At 47.1% G+C, this 22545-nt stretch overlaps 2 protein-coding genes across 3 annotated transcripts in view; both read right to left on the bottom strand.

Moving 5' to 3' along the window:
* Positions 1 to 22545, bottom strand: part of ptchd4 (patched domain containing 4) — a 73545-nt gene that overhangs the window by 12414 nt on the left and 38586 nt on the right. The window lies entirely within an intron of this gene.
* Positions 10050 to 15168, bottom strand: LOC113037323 (uncharacterized protein K02A2.6-like). Its single transcript, XM_026194278.1, has 2 exons — positions 10668 to 15168; positions 10050 to 10531 (listed from the first exon to the last, which is right to left on the bottom strand). Exons 1-2 carry the CDS (start codon positions 14489 to 14491, stop codon positions 10390 to 10392), a joined length of 3966 nt encoding a protein of 1321 aa, XP_026050063.1. The 5' UTR covers positions 14492 to 15168; the 3' UTR covers positions 10050 to 10389.

Genomic DNA, 22545 nt, shown 5'->3' with positions numbered 1-22545 from the left:
TGAGTCCCCTTGTCCTCAAGACCTGTGCCCCCCAGCTGTGTGGAGTCTTTCATAAACTGTTTATGCTGAGTCTGAGTCTGCAGAGGGTCCCGGTGATGTGGAAGACATCATGCCTCGTCCCTGTACCAAAGACGCCTCGTCCCAGTGGCCCCCAGGATTACAGGCCCGTGGCACTGACCTCCCACATCATGAAGACCCTGGAAAGGCTCATCCTGGACCAGCTGCGACCCATAGTAAGACCACATCTGGATCCCCTTCAGTTCGCTTATCAGCCTCGTCTTGGAACAGAGGACGCCATCATCTACCTGCTCAATCGTGTCTACACCCATCTGGACCAGCCGGCGAGCACTGTGAGGGTCATGTTTTTTGACTTTTCCAGTGCTTTCAACACCATCAGGCCGACCCTCCTGGGTGATAAGTTAGCAGCGATGCAGGTGGATGCTTCTCTGGTGTCCTGGATTGTTGATTACCTGACAGGAAGACCACAATATGTACGTCTCCCACAGTGTGTGTCTGACAAGGTGATTAGCAACACAGGGGCACCACAGGGGACTGTCCTCTCCCCCTTCCTCTTCACCCTCTACACCACAGACTTCAGCCACTGCACAGAGACCTGCCATCTTCAGAAGTTTTCTGATGACTCTGCGGTGGTTGGATGCATCAGCAGGGATGATGAGACAGAGTACCGGGCTGTGGTCGACTCCTTTGTCACGTGGTGTGAGCAGAATCATCTGCAGCTCAACGTGGCAAAGACCAAGGAACTGATCGTGGACTTCAGGAAGACCAGGAAACACTTGACCCCTGTTTCAATCCAGGGGGTCAGTGTTGACATTGTGGAGGACTATAAATACCTTGGAGTACACATTGACAATAAACTGGACTGGGCTAAAAACACCACAGCACTTTACAGGAAGGGCCAGAGTCGTCTCTATTTTTTGAGGCGACTGAGGTCCTTCAACATCTGCCAGAAAATGCTGAGGATTTTCTATGAGTCTGTTGTGGCCAGTGCGATCCTCTATGCTGTTGCATGCTGGGGGAGCAGGCTGAGGGTCGCAGATGCCAACAGACTTAATAAACTGATCCGTAAGGCCAGCAATGTTGTGGGGATGGAGCTGGACTCCCTCAAGGTGGTGTCGGAGAGGCGGATGCTGTCCAAGATAAAGACAATGTTGGATAACACCTCCCACCCACTCCATGACATGTTGGTCAGTCACAGGAGCTCGTTCAGTGAGAGACTGAGATTACCGAAAAGCACCACTGAACGACACAGGAAATCATTCCTGCCTGTGGCCATCTCCCTGTACAACGCATCCACTTAACACACTGTTTGCTGCTACAACTACACATGTTTCTTTTCCAAATATTTATTTATAAGTGACTTATGTATGTATGTATGTATATATATGTATATATTGTACTATTCTTAGTTAGCGTATTGTCTGTCTTGTCTTAATGTTGGTTTAAAATGGAGCACTGTAACAAAAAATAATTTCCCCCAGGGATCAATAAAGTATTCTGATTCTGATTCTGATTCTGAACCTGTTGACCTTGAAGAGTGAAAGTCAAGAGTGAAATCATATTTTAATTCTTCACGCAATACTTTCTATATGATCACAGTACACACCAAACTTGTAAGAATCACAGTTTCTAAGTTATAAGGCTTTATGTTGATTCTATAAAAAATAATTAAGTTGACCTTGAAGATCTTGGTGGATATAAACCAAAATTTTATGAATGATTAAAATACTACAGTCCACACTCCTATAAAGTGTTATCATAATTCATTGTGTTCATAGACAGAAAACATGACATGCATACACGAACGCAAATCCTACAAAAAACATAATTCCCTTGGCCGGCATAACTAAAGGTGGGTGTGTATTTGTCCTCAGTCATTGCACAGATGTACTGGTGTGCAGTACCTGCAATATTTTCTAATGTCTAGTCTATTTAAAAGAGAAGCATGTTATATTGTAGATTTTTGATTCTGAGCACTAGTGTGACATTCAGATCACTAAAGCATTGCAGTCTTCTTTTGTTTCAACTAAGGCAAATCACGAAAATCAGGTCATAATCTTATTTTTTGTAGAACCAAAAGAGGTCAGGCAAGCTTTTATCTGCTGTAAGCTGGTACTTACACTCATGACCTTCCTGTCTCTAGCACTGGCTGTTTCGTTCAGGCCGGTTTCTGGTCACAATTACTAATTTGTGATGTGATCATCTTTAATAATTTGTTTTGACAACAGTGATCAACTTTTGCACTGAGACAGCAGCTTCGACACATCTATACACCCTCTGAACACTTGCATGTACTCACCTTTTACCTTTCTGTCTAATGTGGTACAGCCTGTGCTGCCTGCCAACCACTACAGCAGTTAGTCAGGAATCAGAGAGGGATAAAGAGAGGGCAACAGATGAGAAGCTGTAGCTCAGAATAAAAGGATGAAGAGGTGAGTGGTGTTGTATCTCAAGCCTCTCCCAGGCTCCAGGTACAATCCTTAATGGATTGTAAGAGGGCAGTTTGTCACCAGCTGTCCAGCAGGCTATTTTCTGCTGAAAAGGGAGGCGTAAGGGTAAAAAATAACAGTCCTATTGTCCCACAGTCTGACCATTGGTCTCCTATAATGAAGGTCTCGGCTGCATTTGCCCTCTCCTCCTCTGGCCCATACCAAAAAGCTATCGAGTAATTACACCAAATTACTGCTCTAAAACTTCTGGGGCACACACACTTCCAAAACACATCCATCACATACTGAGAGAGCATGCCAGCTGCTCCCGCCCACCGTGGATTCTCCCAATCAGGATGACTGTTAAACGTACTGGCTTATCACGCAGGTGGAGATGACAGAGGAGCCAATATCACAAGGAGGAGGTCTCAGACAAGAAAAGTGACGCAAACTCAATAAAAACGGATGAGCGAAATGAAAGTGAGGACGAACACTGGGGAACCCAGGGGCAATCTTCACATCCAAATCAATATCTAGGTGATGACAATAGCAATAAACACCACTTTGCTTTTTTTGCAAGCAACAGGTAAATTTCTCCCAAGTTTAACCTCTATAGTACCTGCTTGGCTAATTGCAACTGGTTGCCCATGCTGTGTTTTACTTAGATGTGTTCAAATGAAAAAAGTGAAAATATTCCTGGAGCGTTCTGCAAATCTTTGATGTGGTAAAAAAAAATAAAAATCCTGTAAATGCTTATTGTTGGGTGGCATCTTAGGGCTTTAAGAACAACAAAACCAAAAACACAAAAACACTCGAGATAGGTACACGCAGTAAACTGTTATGATGTGGGAATGCTGGACTGCATCTGCCGGGTGTCAGGAGTAGTGTCATGGACGAGAGAAGGAGGACCCAATCGCTGGACTCACAGGCAGGTAGGTGAAGGTGGATGTTTATTGCCGAAGGAGTGAGCAAACAGTACAGAGGGAGGAAATGGCTGGCTGGCTGGCTGAATGAATGAATGAATGAATGAACAAAGGACTGGCTGGCTAACTGAACATACAGACGACACTAACATCAGACGTACATCAATGACACGGCAAGGATCGGATGGAACTGAGGACTTAAATACACGCTGGGTGATGAATGATTAGAAACCGGTGAGTACGCAGCTGAACTTAGTCTGACTAATGATACATGGAAATAACTGGAACACAATACGCAGGCGGTATGCTGGCACAGAAAACACAGATGTGAAAATAAACTGAACATGACAAAACAGAAAACACTGGGTCAACGACCCAGGAACCCTGACAGTACCCCCCCCCCCCCCCAAAGGCCGGCACCCGACGGCCAAAAGAAAAAAAAACAGAACAGGGCGGGCGGAGGGGGCCCAGGACGGAGGGACGGAGTCCACACAGAGCCAGTTCAGGTGGGCGGCCACGCGGCCAGTGGCTGAGCCCATACAGTTCAGGTGGGCGGCCACGCGGCCAGTGGCTGAGCCCATACAGTTCAGGTGGGCGGCCACGCGGCCAGTGGCTGAGCCCATACAGTTCAGGTGGGCGGCCACGCGGCCGGCAGAGACGCTGAAGTCAATCCGGTGGGCGGCAGCGAGGAAGACGGCGGCGGCCACTGAGCCGGTGCGGTGGTCGACCACGCCGGTGACGAGGAGAAGGCGGCCAAGGAGCAGCTGCAGAAGGCGGCGCGGGAGCCGGCGGAGACTGAGGAGCAGCTGTAGGGCCAGGCAAAGCAGAAGCCGAAGCTGAATCTGAGGCCGGACCAGGCGAAGCAGAGGCCGAGGCAGAGTCTGAGGCCGGACCAGGCGAAGCAGAAGCAGAGGCAGAGTCTGAGGCCGGACCAGGCGAAGCAGAGGCTGAGGCAGAGTCTGAGGCTGGACCAGGCGAAGCAGAAGCAGAGGCAGAGTCTGAGGCCGGACCAGGCGAAGCAGAAGCAGAGGCTGGACCAGGCGTAGCAGAAGCAGAGGCTGGACCAGGCGAGGCAGAAGCAGAGGCTGGACCAGGCGAGGCACAGGCTGAAGCTGGACCAGGCGAAGCAGAAGCAGAGCTAGGTGACAGCGAGGCAGCCGCAGGTGGTGGCTGGACGGGCTCCTCGGGCCCTCCAGCTGACGTGGTAGGAGGCTGGACGGGCCCCTCGGACCCTCCAGCTGACGTGGCGGGAGGCTGAGCGGGCCCCTCGGACCCTCCAGCGGAGATGGGAGGCTGAACGGGCCCCTCGGACCCTCCAGCGGAGACGGGAGGCTGAACGTGCCCCTCGGACCCTCCAGCGGAGACAGGAGGCTGAACGGGCTCCTCGGGCCCTCCAGCTGACGAGGCATGAGGCTGGTGCGGTTCTCCTGAACACCCAGCTGACGAGGAAGGTTGCTGGACGGGCTCCTCGGGCCCTCCAGCTGACGAGGCATGAGGCTGGACGGGCTCCTCGGGCCCTCCAGCGAAAACGATCTCAGAACCAGTGGGCACTGGAGCCCCTGGCACACACAGGACAGAACCAGCAGGTGCGGGGACCTCTGGCAGGGAAGTGGCCGGGCCAGCGGGTGCGGAAACCCCTGGCTGAGGAGCGGCCGGGCCAGCGGGTGCGGAAACCCCTGGCTGAGAAGCAGGGTAGCTCACAGCTGGCTCTGGGTGCTGTGGCTGCAGGTCCGGGAACTGAACAGGATGGTGGACGGGCGACTGGACTACTGACTGGAGGACAGGAGGCGACTGGACTACTGACTGGAGGACAGGAGCAGACTGGACTACAGGGGACTGGAGGACAGGAGCGGACTGGACTACAGGGGACTGGAGGGCAGGAGCGGACTGGACTACAGGGGACTGAAGGGCAGGAGACTGGACTACAGGGGACTGGAGTGGAAGCTGAACAGCAGGTGAGGGAACTGACTGGAGTGGAGATGCTAAGGGATGAACAGAGGTAGGCGAGGCTGACGACGGAGCTGAGGTTGGCGTGGCTAATGGTTGAGCTACAGACTGAGCTAGTGATGGAGATAAGGCTACAGCTTGGGCTAGTAAGGCTGGTGCCTGGGCAGGGGACAGTTCAGCTAATCTAACTAGGGATAGTGCGAGGGCGTGAAAGGCTGGGTCAGGAGGTGGATGAAGTGGTGAGGTAGCAGGTGAACTGGTTAGCTCTTCCAAGCCGCTAGGGAGTTCTGGCTGGGTTCTGGCTGCCCTCAGCCTGGGCGCTGGGACAGGCACGGGAGGTGGCTGGACACCAGTCAGAGCTACCAGAGCTACCGTCCTGCAGCTTTTAGACGCATCCTTCTTCTGACACACCTGAATCAACTGAATGGCTTGTTATCAGGCCTTTGCCAAACTTGATGGCATGCTGAAGAGGTAATCACACCATTTGATTCAGCTGTGTTGGAGTACGGATGCATCTAAAAGCTGCAGGATAGTAGATCTCGAGGACTGGGATTGGGCACCCCTGCTCTAAGCTATCAACGTGAGTAATGAGAAGAACAATTACATTCTTTTCCACTAGAGGGCAGTACAATTACCCACTCTAATTAAATGGGTTGCCAACTGGCAGTAAAACAGAAGAAGACGAAGAAGAATTTACATAATAGTCATGCTGTGAGACGAGGCAGCACTTAATAGCAATAGATAAATATCTGAAAAGAACAAGCAGTCAGTGTGATTTGCGTCCTGGAGAAAATTCCAACCCAGATAAAGGCCCTAGCATGAGTAGTGGTGAGCAAAAAGCTAAAAAGGTATACTGGGGACTAGGGATGGGTACCGGTGTCCGGTGCCATCATGGCACCAGTTCTGACATAAACGGCAGTAACCAGACCGAAAAGCAGCGCACATTTCGGTGCTTTATTTCGGTGCTTTTTTTTCCTGAGCTGTGATACACTTCTAGCCAATCATTTTACGTTTCCGAGGATAGTAGGCGGGTCCAGGTACGTACGTTCTTTTAGAGCAGAGCTACAGATTAAAAATGCCCATGGCGAAGCGGTCAAAAGTCTGGCTGTACTTCACAGCAAAAGATGCAAACTCAGCAGCCTGCAACAAGTGCTTTAAGCTGATACTGTCAAAGGAGGTAACACCTCAAATCTGATGAAACACCTGGCGACGCATAGCGTTTTTTTAAAAAGCCGAAAAATGCGCCGTATTTGATAGCTTGCTGTGAGACCTCACACCGAGCACATCTGCTGCGGGTGTGGTGCCTGTTATCGGACCCGGAGTTAGCAACATCCCCTAAGGTCAACTAGCAAACATCATCATAGTTACATGCGGCTGTCTTCTTGTTTGATGGCAGATACTCCCTTCACCCTGGCCAAAAAGGCTAAAATGACCAAAGAAAAAGAGGGAAACAGCTGAACATGAGAGGTTTTTGGACAAAGTTTGTGTTTTTTCCATTGTTTAAGCACTGCTTCCAGCCAAGAGTGATACCATATATGCCCCATAGCTGCAGAAAAGGCTAACATTGTTATATTTTTACAAAAAAACAGCTGAACATGAGAGGTTGTTGGACCAATTTTGTGTTCTCCATTCTTTAAGCACCGGTTTGAGCACCGTTTGAGCACCGGCACCGTTTCAAAAGTACCGATTTGGCACCGGTATCGGATAAAACCTAAACGATACCCATCCCTACTGGGGACAAACCGAACCAACCTATGCCTGGTGCGCAGGGGGAAATTATCAATATGCTTTTTTGTGACATTTTTGTTTGGTGGTATTTTTCAAATGTGAAAATCGGTGCTCCAAAAGTTGGGCAAACAGTGCTATAACATATCCCAGCACTTATCAAGGTGAGATGCAGGGTATATTGTATGTGGTTTTTCTTATATTTGTACCTATATTTCCAATCCTGTAGTGTATAATTGGGACACAACATTACCATCTTTATTCAACTCTCTCATTTGTGTGACTGTGAATAGTGAGGACGGTTGGGGGTTGAGAGCCACGTTTAAAGATACAAGTCAATAAGCAGGTGTGTTTAAAGGTAGGGGGTAATTTTTAATTGCAATATTCAGCAGGAAGTGGAGTCTTGAAAGGACCCCGCATAACTGTTCTAAATATAGCATCAAAGAGCCATAAGATTGTTGATCTATTAAAAATGCACAGAGGGAAAAAAGTCTAATTTTTTCACATCAAAGATGAACGAGTGATGGGATTTGTTTTTTCTTGTGTTATTTTAGGAATGGTACTCAAACATGGGTGTTTCTGACAAATAATCACTTCAGACATTTTCAGAAACATTAAAGCACTTTCTTCAATTTATGAATCCCAAAAGTTCATTTTCACTTTGCCAGATTAACAATTCAGCACAACACCAACAAAAACATACACTTGCTGTGATTACATCACAAACCTTTCTGAAAGAGTCAACGTGAAGCAAAATTCAAAGGATTTCTTCTTGCAAGCAGTGACTGCATCACTCAGACTGGTTATAATGATATACAGTCATCTCATTAAATTTTTTAGAATCTAATAACAATCCAACAGCACAGTCGTCTTCTTAGGAAAACATGCTGACATCAGGTAAGTGGTGATCAATCTAGGGTTAGAGCTTTACAGAATTTTTACCTGGTGTAACACTGAAATGACAACGACTTCCAACCCTGGATGAGAGGTTTTTTTACCCAACTGTATTTATTTTCATGCAAACACAACATAAAAGAAATGGTCAGATGCAGATATTCATGCACATAGATGCAAGGAGCTCACTCACACACAGTGAAGTGCCTATTCTCATTGGCTTCAACAAATACATGCTGTCAAACACATATACATATAAAATATACATGCACAGATGCATTTTGCAGCAGTCAAGCAGCAGGAACACACTGAGAAGGAGAGGGCTTTGAAAATGCAAAAGACCAAATTTGCCATTTCACACCTCAGGGCAGCTCAGGAGGATGTGTTTAAAGCAGTGCCATACTCCTACTATGATTTCAGGACACTGATTGTCCTGAACTGTAGTAACGTAGCTATTTAAACACTCAGTTCTACATAACAGGAAAACGAGGTGAGAAACTGTGTAAACTTTCTCATTACACGGGACAGTGTCATCCTAAGTTCAGAATGGGCTGGGTATTTTTTAAAATACAGCTTCATATTTTTTATTTATTTTATTATTTCCATATTAAGGCCTGTCAATGTTCAAGGATTAAGTCTCTGCCATATTTGTAATGTCATAAACTTGAACAAGTCAATTTACATTGGCTTGGCTTTACCTAATGGCAGAGTCTGACTGATTTTTTGGTCCATCGCAGGAGGGACCAGGGCTGGACTGGGACAAAAAAATCAGCCCGGGCATTTTGACTAGAGACCAGCCAACCAGGTATTATAGGAAAAACCATAAAGCCTTTGAATGAAAACAAATGTCGTTGTGACAGTGATGTACACTGTCTTGTTGGTATATATGTATCAATCTAATAAACTTAAACCTACACCATCCTCCCTATTCTGGTATTCTAAACAGTACTTAGCCGAAACCCAAAGACTGCTTGGTTGAGTTAACTTCCTGAACTATCTACAACATATGGTGGAAACCTGAAATTAAGACAGAGAAGACTAGAGGTGAGACATGATCATTACTGAATATTAAAAATAATAAATGACAGATTTAGTGGTATTTTCATAAACTATTTATTTACCACATCAATAAACAGCATGGCAGGGCAAAATATTTTTTCTAACATGGCAACCTTTTAAAAGTGAAAGGAGACAGAAAGACGGGTGAGAAAGAATAAAACTTAACTGACTTTTTGATGGCATTTTACACAAAGTACTAGTACAGTATCTAGAAAATGTGGGAAAATACTGGCATCATGTACAGTACTTTCTTCTGAAGAAATTATGTTGGGACCCTGAAAAAAACTTACTATGTACAATAATGGATTTCTATAAATTTGACATCAGATGAAAACTTTGGTTGTAAGATTCGGATAATTATTTGTTAAAAGCTAGAAATTTTAAATGAGAATAAGAAAGAAAAGTATTTATTTGTGCTCGGTAAACTGTGTTTTGCTGTTTTTGTCTCGCTAACCCTGTCTAATTACCTCTGCAGCTTCACAGTGGATTGGATCTTGCTGCCTGTAACCACTCAACTCGCTCAACCCGTCGCTGGCCTGCTACTATTCTCGGCGCTATTCACCTGCCTGCCTCCCTGCCCTACACTTCACAGTGAGTGTACACGAACTGGTTTTAGCCTCTAGTGATGGGATTTCCGGCTCTTTTTAGAGATCTGGCTCTTTCGGTTCAGCTCACTAAAAAGAGCCGCTGCTTGTTGAGAGTAAAAGCGATACGCGCTTTCATGTCTTTTTTCTAAAACAAAAAGTCGCTAAATATAGCGACTAAGTCGCTAAATTGGCAACACTGTGTTGTTGTCCCTGGCTCTCTTTCTCTCCCTCTGGCTCTGTTCCTGTGCTACTGAGTGTAACTCCCCCCCCCCCCTCTGCCCAGCGTAAAGCACAATGCTGCGTGCTGAGTGAAGCAGAAAAAAGTGCGAGAGAGAGAGGCTGAGAGAAAGAGAAAAAAATATATAACCCACGCAACAGCTCGCAATAAGGAGCCGGCTCGCGTCGTTCACGTCAAAGACCCGGCTCTAAGAGCCATTTCGTTCGCGAACGACCCATCACTATTAGCCTCACTCGGACCATTAATCCCCTCCTGTCATGTTCGGAGGCAATAAGACGCAGGGTTCTCAAGCACGAACCACTTTTTATTCAATTGTAGCAGCAGTGTCCGTCGCTACATCAATTTCTGGAAAAACACATATACCACCGGTCTCCTGGCGACCTCTAGTGGCTGCCCTCATGGTAGCCTTACTAGGACAACATAAACAGATTTCACAACATCTCCCCTTTTAACAAAGGTACTTTAAACATAAAACAGTGTTGTCAGAACGCAGGACATCACGGGGATAGACTACCCTCAGTCCTGATAAGGGATTATTCTGCCCTTAGAACATAGAAAGGAGATAGTCCTCAGTCTCTGAATCTGAGAGGTACTTTAATTTCCCGCCCCCTGGAAGTCACTCTCACAGGTATGGTAGGGCGGAGAGGAGACCCCGGGACAGGGATTGGCGACGTCTGCCTTACTGGTGGTTCTTGGGAAGCAGCCGCCCCTTTAGTGGGGGCGGCACACCCACCAGTGTGTGAATGTGTGTGTGAATGGGTGGATGACAGGTTGTGTAAAGCGCTTTGGGGTCCTTAGGGACTAGAAAAGCGCTATACAAATACAGGCCATTTACCATTTTTACCATTTAGTTGGAGTAGTCGGTGTAGCTGGAACAGTGCTCTGCTGCTGCTCCTCAGGATCAGCGGTGCCTGGGACAGGCTGAAGGTGTCGTCTGTTGCGGCGAGTCACGTTCCCATTCGCCATCTCCACTAAGTAGGATCTCGGCTCCTTAGACTTACTGATGACCTTGGCTGGAGTCGTCCACCCCTTTTCCCCGTCAAGCTTCACTACAACATCCTGGCCTGGGAGAAGCTCAGGAAGTGGACGAGCTGAATGTCTGCGGTTGTAGAATCTGTAAGAGTCCTTAGCTGCAGCATCTCTTTGGCACACTGTGTCCCTATTGACTGGACTGGGCAGCAATGTCTTTTCGAGTACTGGGACGGTGGTGCGGATTTGACGTCCTGTCATAAGTTGAGCTGGGCTTGCACCGGTTGCTGCAATTGGTGTAGAGCGGTAACTCATTAAGGCTAAGCAGGGGTCAGGCTGTTTGAGAATGTACTTGGCCGTTTGGACGGCTCTTTCAGCAGCTCCATTTGACTGGGGGTAATGAGGGCTCGACGTAGTGTGGGTGAAGCCATAACTCAGTTTGAAGTCTTGGAACTCTGATGATGTGAACTGCGTCCCATTATCACTGACCAGTTCTAACGGGATGCCCCATCTAACGAACATGTGTTTAAGCTTGTTAATGACCTGTCTGCTGGTTGGTGTAGTGAGGGAAGCAATCTCAATGTCTCTTGAAAAATAGTCAACAACGACAAGAAAGTTCTTACCTTCAAGCTCGCAAAGATCAGCTGCAATCTTTTGCCAGGGGCCATTGGGCAGAGGAGTAGTCACGAGAGGTTCCCGTCGCTGTGTAGGCTTGTGCTTTCTGCAAAAGTTGCATGACCTCACCTTATGTGTTATTTGAAGTCCAATGTTGGGCCACCACACTGTTGATCTTGCGCACTCTCTACATTTAGTTAGTCCTTGGTGGCCTTCATGTAATTGGTCAAGGACACTGGGTCTAAGTGCCGTGGGAATTACGATGCGATCGTGGTAGAGCACTAGACCATCTGATTCTGAAAGGTGGCTTCTGGCTGCATAAAAGCCTTGGAGTGGTGAGCTCTTTGCCATTCTCCGAGGCCACCCTTGTCTGATGAAGATGATTGCTTTTTGAAGCTCTGGGTCCCTCTGTGTAGCTCTACGAATTTCCTCCAACTTATGTGACTTGATAGGTTTGCTTGTCACTACGTTGCTCACATATGCCTTGACATGGCTGTCTGTCTCGGACGGGTAGCATCCGTGCAGTGGATGTCTGGAGAGTGCGTCCGCCACCACTAACTGTTTACCGGGAACATGCTCAGCAGTGACATTGAATCGCATCAGTCGCATCAGCAATCTCTGACATCTCAGTGGCGTTTTATCAAGGTCGTATGAGTTGATCAAAGGCACCAAGGGCTTATGGTCAGTTTGTAGACGTACATGACCCATGCCTTGGATGTAGCGGGTAAAACGTTCGCAGGCCCAGACAGATGCTAAACACTCTTTTTCGATCTGCGAATATCTTTTCTCTGCGTCTGTGAGCGTGCGAGAACAAAAGGCAACAGGCCGTAACTCCCCGTCATTGTCCTGTAACAGTGCAGCACCCAGGCCATAGCTGCTGGCATCCGCACTGACAACTGTTGGTCGGCCTGCATCATAATAACAAAGTGCTGGTGCAGCCACGAGCATTGCTTTTGCTTTGTTGAATGCTTGCTCCTGAGGCTCACCCCACACCCATACAGTCTCTTTTTTGAGTAGATTGGAGAGGGGGTGCAGCACTGTGGACAGGCCTGGCAGGAATTTTCCAACATAGTTTATTAATCCAAGTACCTGCCTGAGTTGTTCTACATTGGTGGGGCTGGGCATCCTGGCAATAGCCTCCACCTTGCCACCATCAGGTTTCACACCATCCGCACTGATGATGTGACCGAAGAACTGTAGTTCATTCTTTCCAAAGTGGCACTTGGACCTGTTGAGCTTAAGTCCTGATGCTTTGATTGTCTGTAATACTGCACCTAAGCGTTGGTCATGTTCCTCTTTGTTAGCCCCGAAAACCAATATGTCGTCCATCACGACGACAGTCCCCTCTAGGCCCTTGAGCAAGGTGCTCATGAGCCACTGGAAGATCTCGGGTGCTGAAGTTATGCCAAATGGCAGGCGTCTGAAGCAAAACCTGCCCATGGGAGTTATGAACGTGGTTAGTTTTTGGCAGCTGGGATCCAGTGGTATTTGCCAGAACCCACTGGAGGCATCCAAAGTGGAGAAAACTTTAGCCCTTGCTAACTTAGGAGTTATGTCATCCAATGTGGGCAAGATGTACCGTTCACGCTTTACTCCCTTATTCAGACGTTTTAAGTCCACACACACCCTGACCTCATCCTTGTTGCGCTTTGGAGCAGGCACCATTGGTGCACACCAGTCTGTTGGCTCGGTGACTTCCTCAATGATGCCAAGTTTGAGCATGCGCTTTATTTCCTTTTCCACTTTTGGGAGGAGAGGAAAAGGCACCCGGCGTGGGGTGGTTACACTGTACGGCACTGCATCTTCGGTCAGCTCGATTTTTACAGGTTCACAGTTCAGCAGGCCAATTTCTCCGAACACATCCTCTGTTAAGTCACTACTGATTTTGTTAACTCTAGTGACTAATCCCATGCGCTTTGCCACTGTCTTCCCCAGTAGGTTACTTGAATATTGCCCTTTTATAACTGTAATCCAGTACTGGTACTTTTGGCCTTTGTACTCTGTAGTAGCAAGGAATTTACCCATGCACTTGACTTTTCCACCAGGGCTGTACACAGTTGGCTTACACTGGATAAGTTTGGGTCTCTGCTGTAGCTTATTAAGGGTCGTTTCTGTCATAACAGTGGTGTCTGCGCCTGTATCAATTTTGAAATCAACTGGACTGCCATTTACCAATAGCTCAATGTCCCAGTTGCCATCTGAGCCTGACTCCTCAATGACTGTTGTTTTTGGCTCAATTACTGCTCCCAGGAAAAGCTCCCCTATGAAGAATGAATCCTCATCTGAGTCCTCTACAGCCTCAGCCCTGACCTCTTTTAGCATTTTGGTTTTGCATACAACTTCAAAGTGTCCCAACTTATTGCACTTTCTGCATCTTTTATTGCGGGCTGGGCAGTTTTCTCTTTTGTCATGCACCCTGTTGCATCTTTGGCATTTTGGTTTACTCTCACCATGTTGTTGCTCACGTACCTGATGAGGTTGGTAGTAACTCCTTCTCATGCTGTTATAATGCCTCTGTTTCACCTCATTCACCGTGTTTTCCACTCGGTCTGCACTTTGCTGTTTGACTTGTTCGCTCTGGCGTGCTAGTTGAATGGCTCTATCCAAAGTTAAGTCCGCCTCGAGCTGGAGTTTTTGTGAAACATCTTTGTCAATTAATCCAATGACGATACGATCCCGGATCTGCTCGTCTTTACTGCCGCCGAACTCGCAGTGCTGCGCGAGCTCGTACAGGCTCCGCACGAAAGCCTCGACCGTCTCCCCGGCCCTCTGGCTCCGTTTGTGAAAACAGGTGCGGTCGTGGATAACGTTTCTCTTTGGGACAAAGTGCTCATCGAACTTTTGTATAACCAGATCATACTCAAACTGCGGACTTGGCCTGGCCTCCGTAGCAGCAGGAAACACAAACGAGCCATATATTGGTTCGGCATCTCTCCCCATGGAGTAAAGAAGTGAGTTCACCTGCACTTCGCCGCTCTCCATCCCTAGCTTGGACGCCACTCGAAAACGGGAGAATCTCTGCCACCATATCGGCCACTCTGCCGGCTGTGTAAAGTCGAACGGCTCCGGAGGTCCAAATTTAGCCATTTCTTTGTGTAACTCGGCGTGAAGTCCTCAATTCTGACACCATGTCATGTTCGGAGGCAATAAGACGCAGGGTTCTCAAGCACGAACCACTTTTTATTCAATTGTAGCAGCAGTGTCCGTCGCTACATCAATTTCTGGAAAAACACATATACCACCGGTCTCCTAGCGACCTCTAGTGGCTGCCCTCATGGTAGCCTTACTAGGACAACATAAACAGATTTCACAACACCTCCTAGCCTCGCCGTCAACCCAGACAAGTAAGACTATGTATTTTGTTGCCACCAATTCTTGCACTGCTGCGTGGGGCACGCATTGACTCTACACTCCTTTCATTACAGTGACTCAGAGAAACCCTGTGACCCTGTACCTTGTATGCCTGCTCCGGAAAATCCCAAATAACGTGCCCAGCCCGATAAAGAGACTATTTCCTTTTGGCTTTGCTGCTGCACACGCAGTGTGATTCCTGTTTATTTGGTTAAACAATGATTTTGGAGATGGTCTAGCCTAGACTTGTTTACTTTCTCAGCATTCCTGGTAAAAGCTTATCTGCTAGCCCTTGCTAATCACAGTGTGTTTATAGCTTCTTAGTACCATAATCAGAAACTTTATGTTAGTAGGTAGCCAATGTTCAGAGGTTTGTTTTCCCTCTCGCACTTAGTTCACGATTAACATTTTGGTTTCTTGTGCCATTTTTGAGTGCCAAATAAATTGCTAGTTTGCACTATACCTCCATGTGGTGTCTGCATTTGAGTCCACTTACCTGTGTCTGGCCGCCCGGTCGTGACATTAGCACAACGAAAATAAATTCCACCTAAACTTGGTTTATATCTGACCCAGAGACTGCAGGTCATAACTTCTTACCTGAAGCTCATTTCATCTCTCTCTCTCTCTCTCTCTCTCTCTCTCTCTCTCTCTATATATATATATATATATATATATATATATATATATATATATATATAAAACACCCAGCACGCCCCTGCGGGCGGTTTATCCTTCAAGCTCGGGTCCTCTACCAGAGGCCTGGGAGCTTGAGGGTCCTGCGCAGTATCTTAGCTGTTCCCAGGACTGCGCTCTTCTGGACAGAGATCTCCGATGTTGTTCCCGGGATCTGCTGGAGCCACTCGCCTAGCTTGGGAGTCACCGCACCTAGTGCTCCGATTACCACGGGGACCACCGTTACCTTCACCCTCCACATCCTCTCGAGCTCTTCTCTGAGCCCTTGGTATTTCTCCAGCTTCTCGTGTTCCTTCTTCCTGATATTGCTGTCATTCGGAACCGCTACATCGATCACTACGGCCGTCTTCTTCTGTTTGTCTACCACCACTATGTCCGGTTGGTTAGCCACCACCATTTTGTCCGTTTGTATCTGGAAGTCCCACAGGATCTTAGCTCGGTCATTCTCCACCACCCTTGGGGGCATCTCCCATTTTGACCTCGGGACTTCCAGGTTATACTCGGCACAGATGTTCCTGTACACTATGCCGGCCACTTGGTTATGGCGTTCCATGTATGCCTTGCCTGCTAGCATCTTGCACCCTGCTGTTATGTGCTGGATTGTCTCTGGGGCATCTTTACACAGCCTGCACCTGGGGTCTTGCCTGGTGTGATAGACCCCAGCCTCTATGGATCTTGTACTCAGAGCTTGTTCTTGTGCTGCCATGATTAGTGCCTCTGTGCTGTCTTTCAGTCCAGCTTTGTCCAGCCACTGGTAGGATTTCTGGATATCAGCCACCTCCTCTATCTGCCGGTGGTACATACCGTGCAGGGGCCTGTCCTTCCATGATGGTTCCTCGTCTCCCTCCTCTTTCTTGGGTTTCTGCTGCCTGAGGTATTCACTGAGCACTCGGTCAGTTGGGGCCATCTTCCCAATGTATTCTTGGATGTTCGTTGTCTCATCCTGGACTGTGGTGCTGACACTCACCAGTCCCCGGCCCCCTTCCTTCCGCTTAGCGTACAGCCTCAGGGTGCTGGACTTGGGGTGAAACCCTCCATGCATGGTAAGGAGCTTTCTTGTCTTTATGTCAGTGGCTTCTATCTCCTCCTTTGGCCAGCCTATTACCCCAGCAGGGTACCTGATCACGGGCAGGGCGTACGTGTTGATGGCCCGGATCTTGTTCTTACCATTCAGCTGACTCCTCAGGACTTGCCTGACCCTCTGCAGGTACTTGGTGGTTGCAGCTTTTCTAGCGGCCTCTTCATGGTTCCCATTCGCCTGCGGGATCCCCAGGTACTTGTAACTGTCCTCTATGTCTGCAATGTTGCCTTCTGGTAGTTCAATCCCCTCAGTTCTGACTACCTTCCCTCTCTTTGTTACCATCCGGCTACACTTCTCCAGTCCGAACGACATTCCAATGTCATTGCTGTATAGCCTGGTAGTGTGGATCAGTTAATCGATGTCTCGTTCACTCTTGGCATACAGCTTGATGTCATCCATGTACAGGAGGTGGCTGACAACTGCTCTGTTCCGTAGTCGGTATCCGTAGCCAGTCTTGTTAATGATCTCACTGAGGGGGTTCAGGCCTATGCAGAACAGCAGTGGGGACAGAGCATCTCCTTGGTAGATCCCGCACTTGATGGTGACTTGTGCTATGGGCTTGGAGTTGGCCTCTAGTGTTGTACGCCACATCCCCATTGAGTTCCTGATGAAGGCTCTTAGGGTCCCATTGATCTTGTACAATTCTAGGCATTCCAGTATCCAGCTGTGGGGCACTGACTCATAGGCCTTCTTGTAATCAATCCAGGCAGTGCACAGGTTGGTCAGTCTGGTCTTGCAGTCTCGGCTGATTGTTCTGTCTACCAGTAGCTGGTGTTTTGCGCCTCTGGTATTCTTGCCAATTCCTTTCTGTGTCCCGCTCATGTATTGACCCATGTGCCTGTTCATCTTAGCCGATATGATGCCTGACAGGAGCTTCCATGTAGTACTGAGGCAGGTTATTGGTCGGTAGTTGGAGGGGACCGGTCCCTTCTTGGGGTCCTTGGGGATCAGGACCGTCCGGCCTTCGGTTAGCCATTCCGGGTGTCTCTCGTTAACTAGCAGCTGGTTTATTTGTGCTGCCAGACGCTCGTGGAGTGCAGTCAGCTTCTTCAGCCAGTAGGCGTGAACCATGTCGGGTCCTGGTGCTGTCCAACTCTTCATACTGGAGACCCTTTCTTGGATATCTGCCACTGTGATGGTTACTGGACCCTGTTCAGGGAGGTCGCTGTGGTCTGCCCTCAGATCCTCTAGCCACTGAGCATTGCCGTTATGGGTTGCATCCTTCTCCCATATGCTCTTCCAGTATTGCTCCGTCTCCAGCCTTGGTGGTGCTGTTCTCTTATTGTTCCCTTGCCACTGAGAGTACACCTTTGCTGTATTTCTTAGGCACCTTATTTGTCGCACCTTTCTGCAACTCCGTTAGTTGGCTAACCTCCCTCCATGCTACTTTGATCTTGCCCTCTAGCCTCCTTCTCCATGGAGGGTACTGCCCCTTGTCGCTGTTCAACTTGTAGCCAAGCATCTCACTGATCATCCAAGCTGTATTGTAGATCAGCTTGTTAGTGTGGGTAATCGTGGTTGTAGGTATTGCCCGTAGTGCTGCATTAACATCATCTAGCAGACCTTCTGAGGGTACTTCACGTAATCTTGGTAACCGGCTACGGGGGATCCAGGTTTCAAGCTTGGCCATGATCCTATTTTTCAGGTCAGTTCCTCTCGCACTCAACGATCCTTCTCCTATCGCACTTGGGGCTATGTACCCAATCTCGGGTGGGGGTGATGATATCGCCCCCCTGACCTGGCGTCCTGACTCCTCCTTGCCGTAGCATTTGTGTTGTACCTCGTCAATCTCTAGCTGTGAGAGCAGTCCCTTCTTTCGAATGTTTGAACACTGAGCTACTAGTTGTTTCGCCGTCATTGTGGATGTTGGGTATCGAAGAATCCATAGGTCCCTCATGTAGCCCCTTCCGCCGGGGTTACTTGCGTAGTAGCATTCCAACAACGCCCTGTTTTCGTCTCTTGCCCACCGATGCCTTCTTGTTCCAGTAGCCCACTTTTCGTCAGGGTGCCCTGGTTCCTCAACACCTGACGCGGACCTTGTTGATCCGGGCGACATCCGAGCTGGCATGCCTTCATATTTATCTGTCTCGCTCATGTCTGCGGTAGGCTTGCTTAGCATAGGGGGTCTAGCCTTAGGACCCTTACTGGATACAGACGCCCCAGGCAGGAATCGAACTTGCGATCCTCTGTTCCAAAGGCGTGTAGTCTAACCACTACGCTATATATATACTATATAAGACACACAAACAAGACCAGGAACACAACCGGGTGGACTATACAAAGCTTTCTATGTACAGAAAGATGGTAATACTCTGAGAAACCAGGGATAACGGACATAAACAGAAGACTGAAGCTCAACCCCAAACCTCAGAAAATAACATATTAAGGAACCAGAAATCATCATCCTACACTAAAATAAAATAAGTCCAGAACCAAAACTCAAAATCATAGGTCACCAACCCCAGACCATGTCACCGATCCAGGTAGGAGTTCACATTCCTCATCACATTTTGCTGCACGCTGGTAAATCAATAAATGAAACCTATCTTTTATGCCCAATTCTGAATTCTAACACGTTAGCATGAGCAGCATCCAATCTGTTTGAAGAGCACGCATGTTTATAAAAGGATATTCCACATGCACATATCACTTCACATGACAAGTGTTGTTTGTGTGTTTCTAGGTCTGCTATTTCCTAAACGACATTACCCTGACAGTGATGTGAAGATCAATACTATTTGACGTCAAAAGGAGCAGCTGCACCATAACATCTCTCTTTAAATCTGCACAAACACGCTGTTACACATATTCAGCTCCCTTTAGTCATTCAGACCCCTGGAAATCTGTTCCAACCGAATTTTAACTTACTTACAACAAATGTCTCTGAAAACATCTCAAGCTGTTTTGCATAGTGACAGAATTTACAAAATTCAACATATTGAAGAACTTGTCATTTTATTTAAGAAGAAAAACTGCTTGATATATAGTTTTTTCTTTTTTCGTGTGTCTTGTCCATAACCTATTTCACAGTTGGCCTGTTTTGTGTATACAAAGCATTTTTTCAAAGAAGCCGAGTAGATATGATGTATTCTATAGAGGGAGAGAAACGCTGCAGTCACGAACTGTAATATTCTTTTTGCTGTCTACTTCAACTTAACACTCACTGCTACCATTGCAGTCAGTTTTAGCTGCAGGAAACATGGAGGCTTCTTACACTGTAAATGCAGTAAGGTGTAAAATTTCACACAGCCAATTAGAGGCACACCAAGAGGCTCGTGGTTCTGAATACTGAGAGATGATGTTATGAGAACGGGAAGCAATCAGTTGAAAACCTAAAGATAAGTATTAAAGATAAATCCAAGGAAAAGACAAGGAATATACACAACTCCAAGTAGAAATTTCTTTTCCCCAAAGCAAGATCCAATTATGCTAGAAACATATAAAGAAGTATATTATATACACTCCAAATGGCTCGCTCTCCCAGAAACAGTGTATTTTTCCATTAAGTCATATCATCATGGAGGAGTATTAATTGATGTGCAGAAGTGGTTTATGACTCCTTTGTGCAGGCTTTAATAACGACCTTGAAGCTGTCATGCTACCACCATTCCAGAGGTACTCATGGCAATAACATCCACAGATCGATCATCAGTCATCCAGCCCTACTTATAGAAACAGGCAAGAATTCCTAGAAGGCTTTTCACCATCAGCAGAGACGGCCATAGCGCGTGACTGGCTGCGAATGTTAAGTGTCACTATCCATCTTGCCCTCACAGGATAAGAAAATATCAGTCCATAAAAGCATCAAGGTCCAGAAAGAGAAAGCTCCAACCACCTTGTAAATCATGCAGCGGCGCTGACAGGAACATCACTGCCTGGATTGATGAGGATTGAGAGCATGGTTAAGAACTTTTCATGACAAAAATTTAATAACCAGTATTTCTGTATTTCCTGTAAAATAGTCAGATGTCTATTCTTATTAATGTACAGAATTCACCTGCTTGCAGCTACTACTGCACATTCACCCAATGTACATACTATGTATACAGTGGGGCAAAAAAGTATTTAGTCAGCCACCGATTGTGCAAGTTCCCCCACCTAAAATGATGACAGAGGTCAGTAATTTGCACCAGAGGTACACTTCAACTGTGAGAGACAGAATGTGAAAAAAAAATCCATGAATTCACATGGTAGGATTTGTAAAGAATTTATTCGTAAATCAGGGTGGAAAATAAGTATTTGGTCAATAACAAAACAACAACAACAACAACTCAATACTTTGTAACATAACCTTTGTTGGCAATAACAGAGGTCAAACGTTTACTATAGGTCTTTACCAGGTTTGCACACACAGTAGCTGGTATTTTGGCCCATTCCTCCATGCAGATCTTCTCGAGAGCAGTGATGTTTTGGGGCTGTCGCCGAGCAACACGGACTTTCAACTCCCGCCACAGATTTTCTATGGGGTTGAGGTCTGGAGACTGGCTAGGCCACTCCAGGACTTTCAAATGCTTCTTACGGAGCCACTCCTTTGTTGCCCGGGCGGTGTGTTTTGGATCATTGTCATGTTGGAAGACCCAGCCTCGTTTCATCTTCAAAGTTCTCACTGATGGAAGGAGGTTTTGGCTCAAAATCTCACGATACATGGCCCCATTCATTCTGTCCTTAACACGGATCAGTCGTCCTGTCCCCTTGGCAGAAAAACAGCCCCATAGCATGATGTTTCCACCCCCATGCTTCACAGTAGGTATGGTGTTCTTGGGATGCAACTCAGTATTCTTCTTCCTCCAAACATGACGAGTTGAGTTTATACCAAAAAGTTCTACTTTGGTTTCATCTGACCACATGACATTCTCCCAATCCTCTGCTGTATCATCCATGTGCTCTCTGGCAAACGTCAGACGGGCCTGGACATGCACTGGCTTCAGCAGCGGGACACGTCTGGCACTGCGGGATTTGATTCCCTGCCGTTGTAGTGTGTTACTGATGGTGACCTTTGTTACTTTGGTCCCAGCTCTCTGCAGGTCATTCATCAGGTCCCCCCGTGTGGTTCTGGGATCTTTGCTCACCATTCTCATGATCATTTTGACCCCACGGGATGAAATCTTGCTTGGAGCCCCAGATCGAGGGAGATTATCAGTGGTCTTGTATGTCTTCCATTTTCTGATGATTGCTCCCACAGTTGATTTTTTCACACCAAGCTGCTTGCCTATTGTAGATTCACTCTTCCCAGTCTGGTGCAGGTCTACAATACTTTTCCTGGTGTCCTTCGAAAGCTCTTTGGTCTTGGCCATGGCGGAGTTTGGAGTCTGACTGTTTGAGGCTGTGGACAGGTGTCTTTTATTCAGATGATGGGTTCAAACAGGTGCCATTCATACAGGTAACGAGTGGGGGACAGAAAAGCTTCTTACAGAAGACGTTACAGGTCTGTGAGAGCCAGAGATTTTCCTTGTTTGAGGTGACCAAATACTTATTTTCCACCCTAATTTACGAATAAATTCTTTACAAATCCTACCATGTGAATTCATGGATTTTTTTTTCACATTCTGTCTCTCACAGTTGAAGTGTACCTCTGGTGCAAATTACTGACCTCTGTCATCATTTTAAGTGGGGGAACTTGCACAATCGGTGGCTGACTAAATACTTTTTTGCCCCACTGTAATAAATATATATATATATATATATACATATATATAATGATAATAATGATAATGGATTGGATTTATATAGCGCTTTTCAAGGCACCCAAAGCGCTTTACAATGCCACTATTCATTCACTCTCACATTCATACACTGGTGGAGGCAAGCTACAGTTGTATATATATATATATATATTCCTCTACAGACCCCCCCCCCCCCCTATTTTTGCACATGTCGTGGAGCGTGTCAGGCTACATTTCACTGTGTGTTATACTTGTATAACTATGCATGTGACAAATAAAGAACCTTGAACCTTGAACCTTGAACTTCACCCACTCATGTGCTCTGGACGAGCTTGCAAAAGCAGCTCACCAGT

The sequence above is a fragment of the Astatotilapia calliptera genome, chromosome 15, assembly GCF_900246225.1.
Source record: "Astatotilapia calliptera chromosome 15, fAstCal1.2, whole genome shotgun sequence".
Classification (NCBI taxonomy): Eukaryota; Metazoa; Chordata; class Actinopteri; order Cichliformes; family Cichlidae; genus Astatotilapia; species Astatotilapia calliptera.
This window is presented reverse-complemented; position numbering and strand designations above follow the sequence as displayed.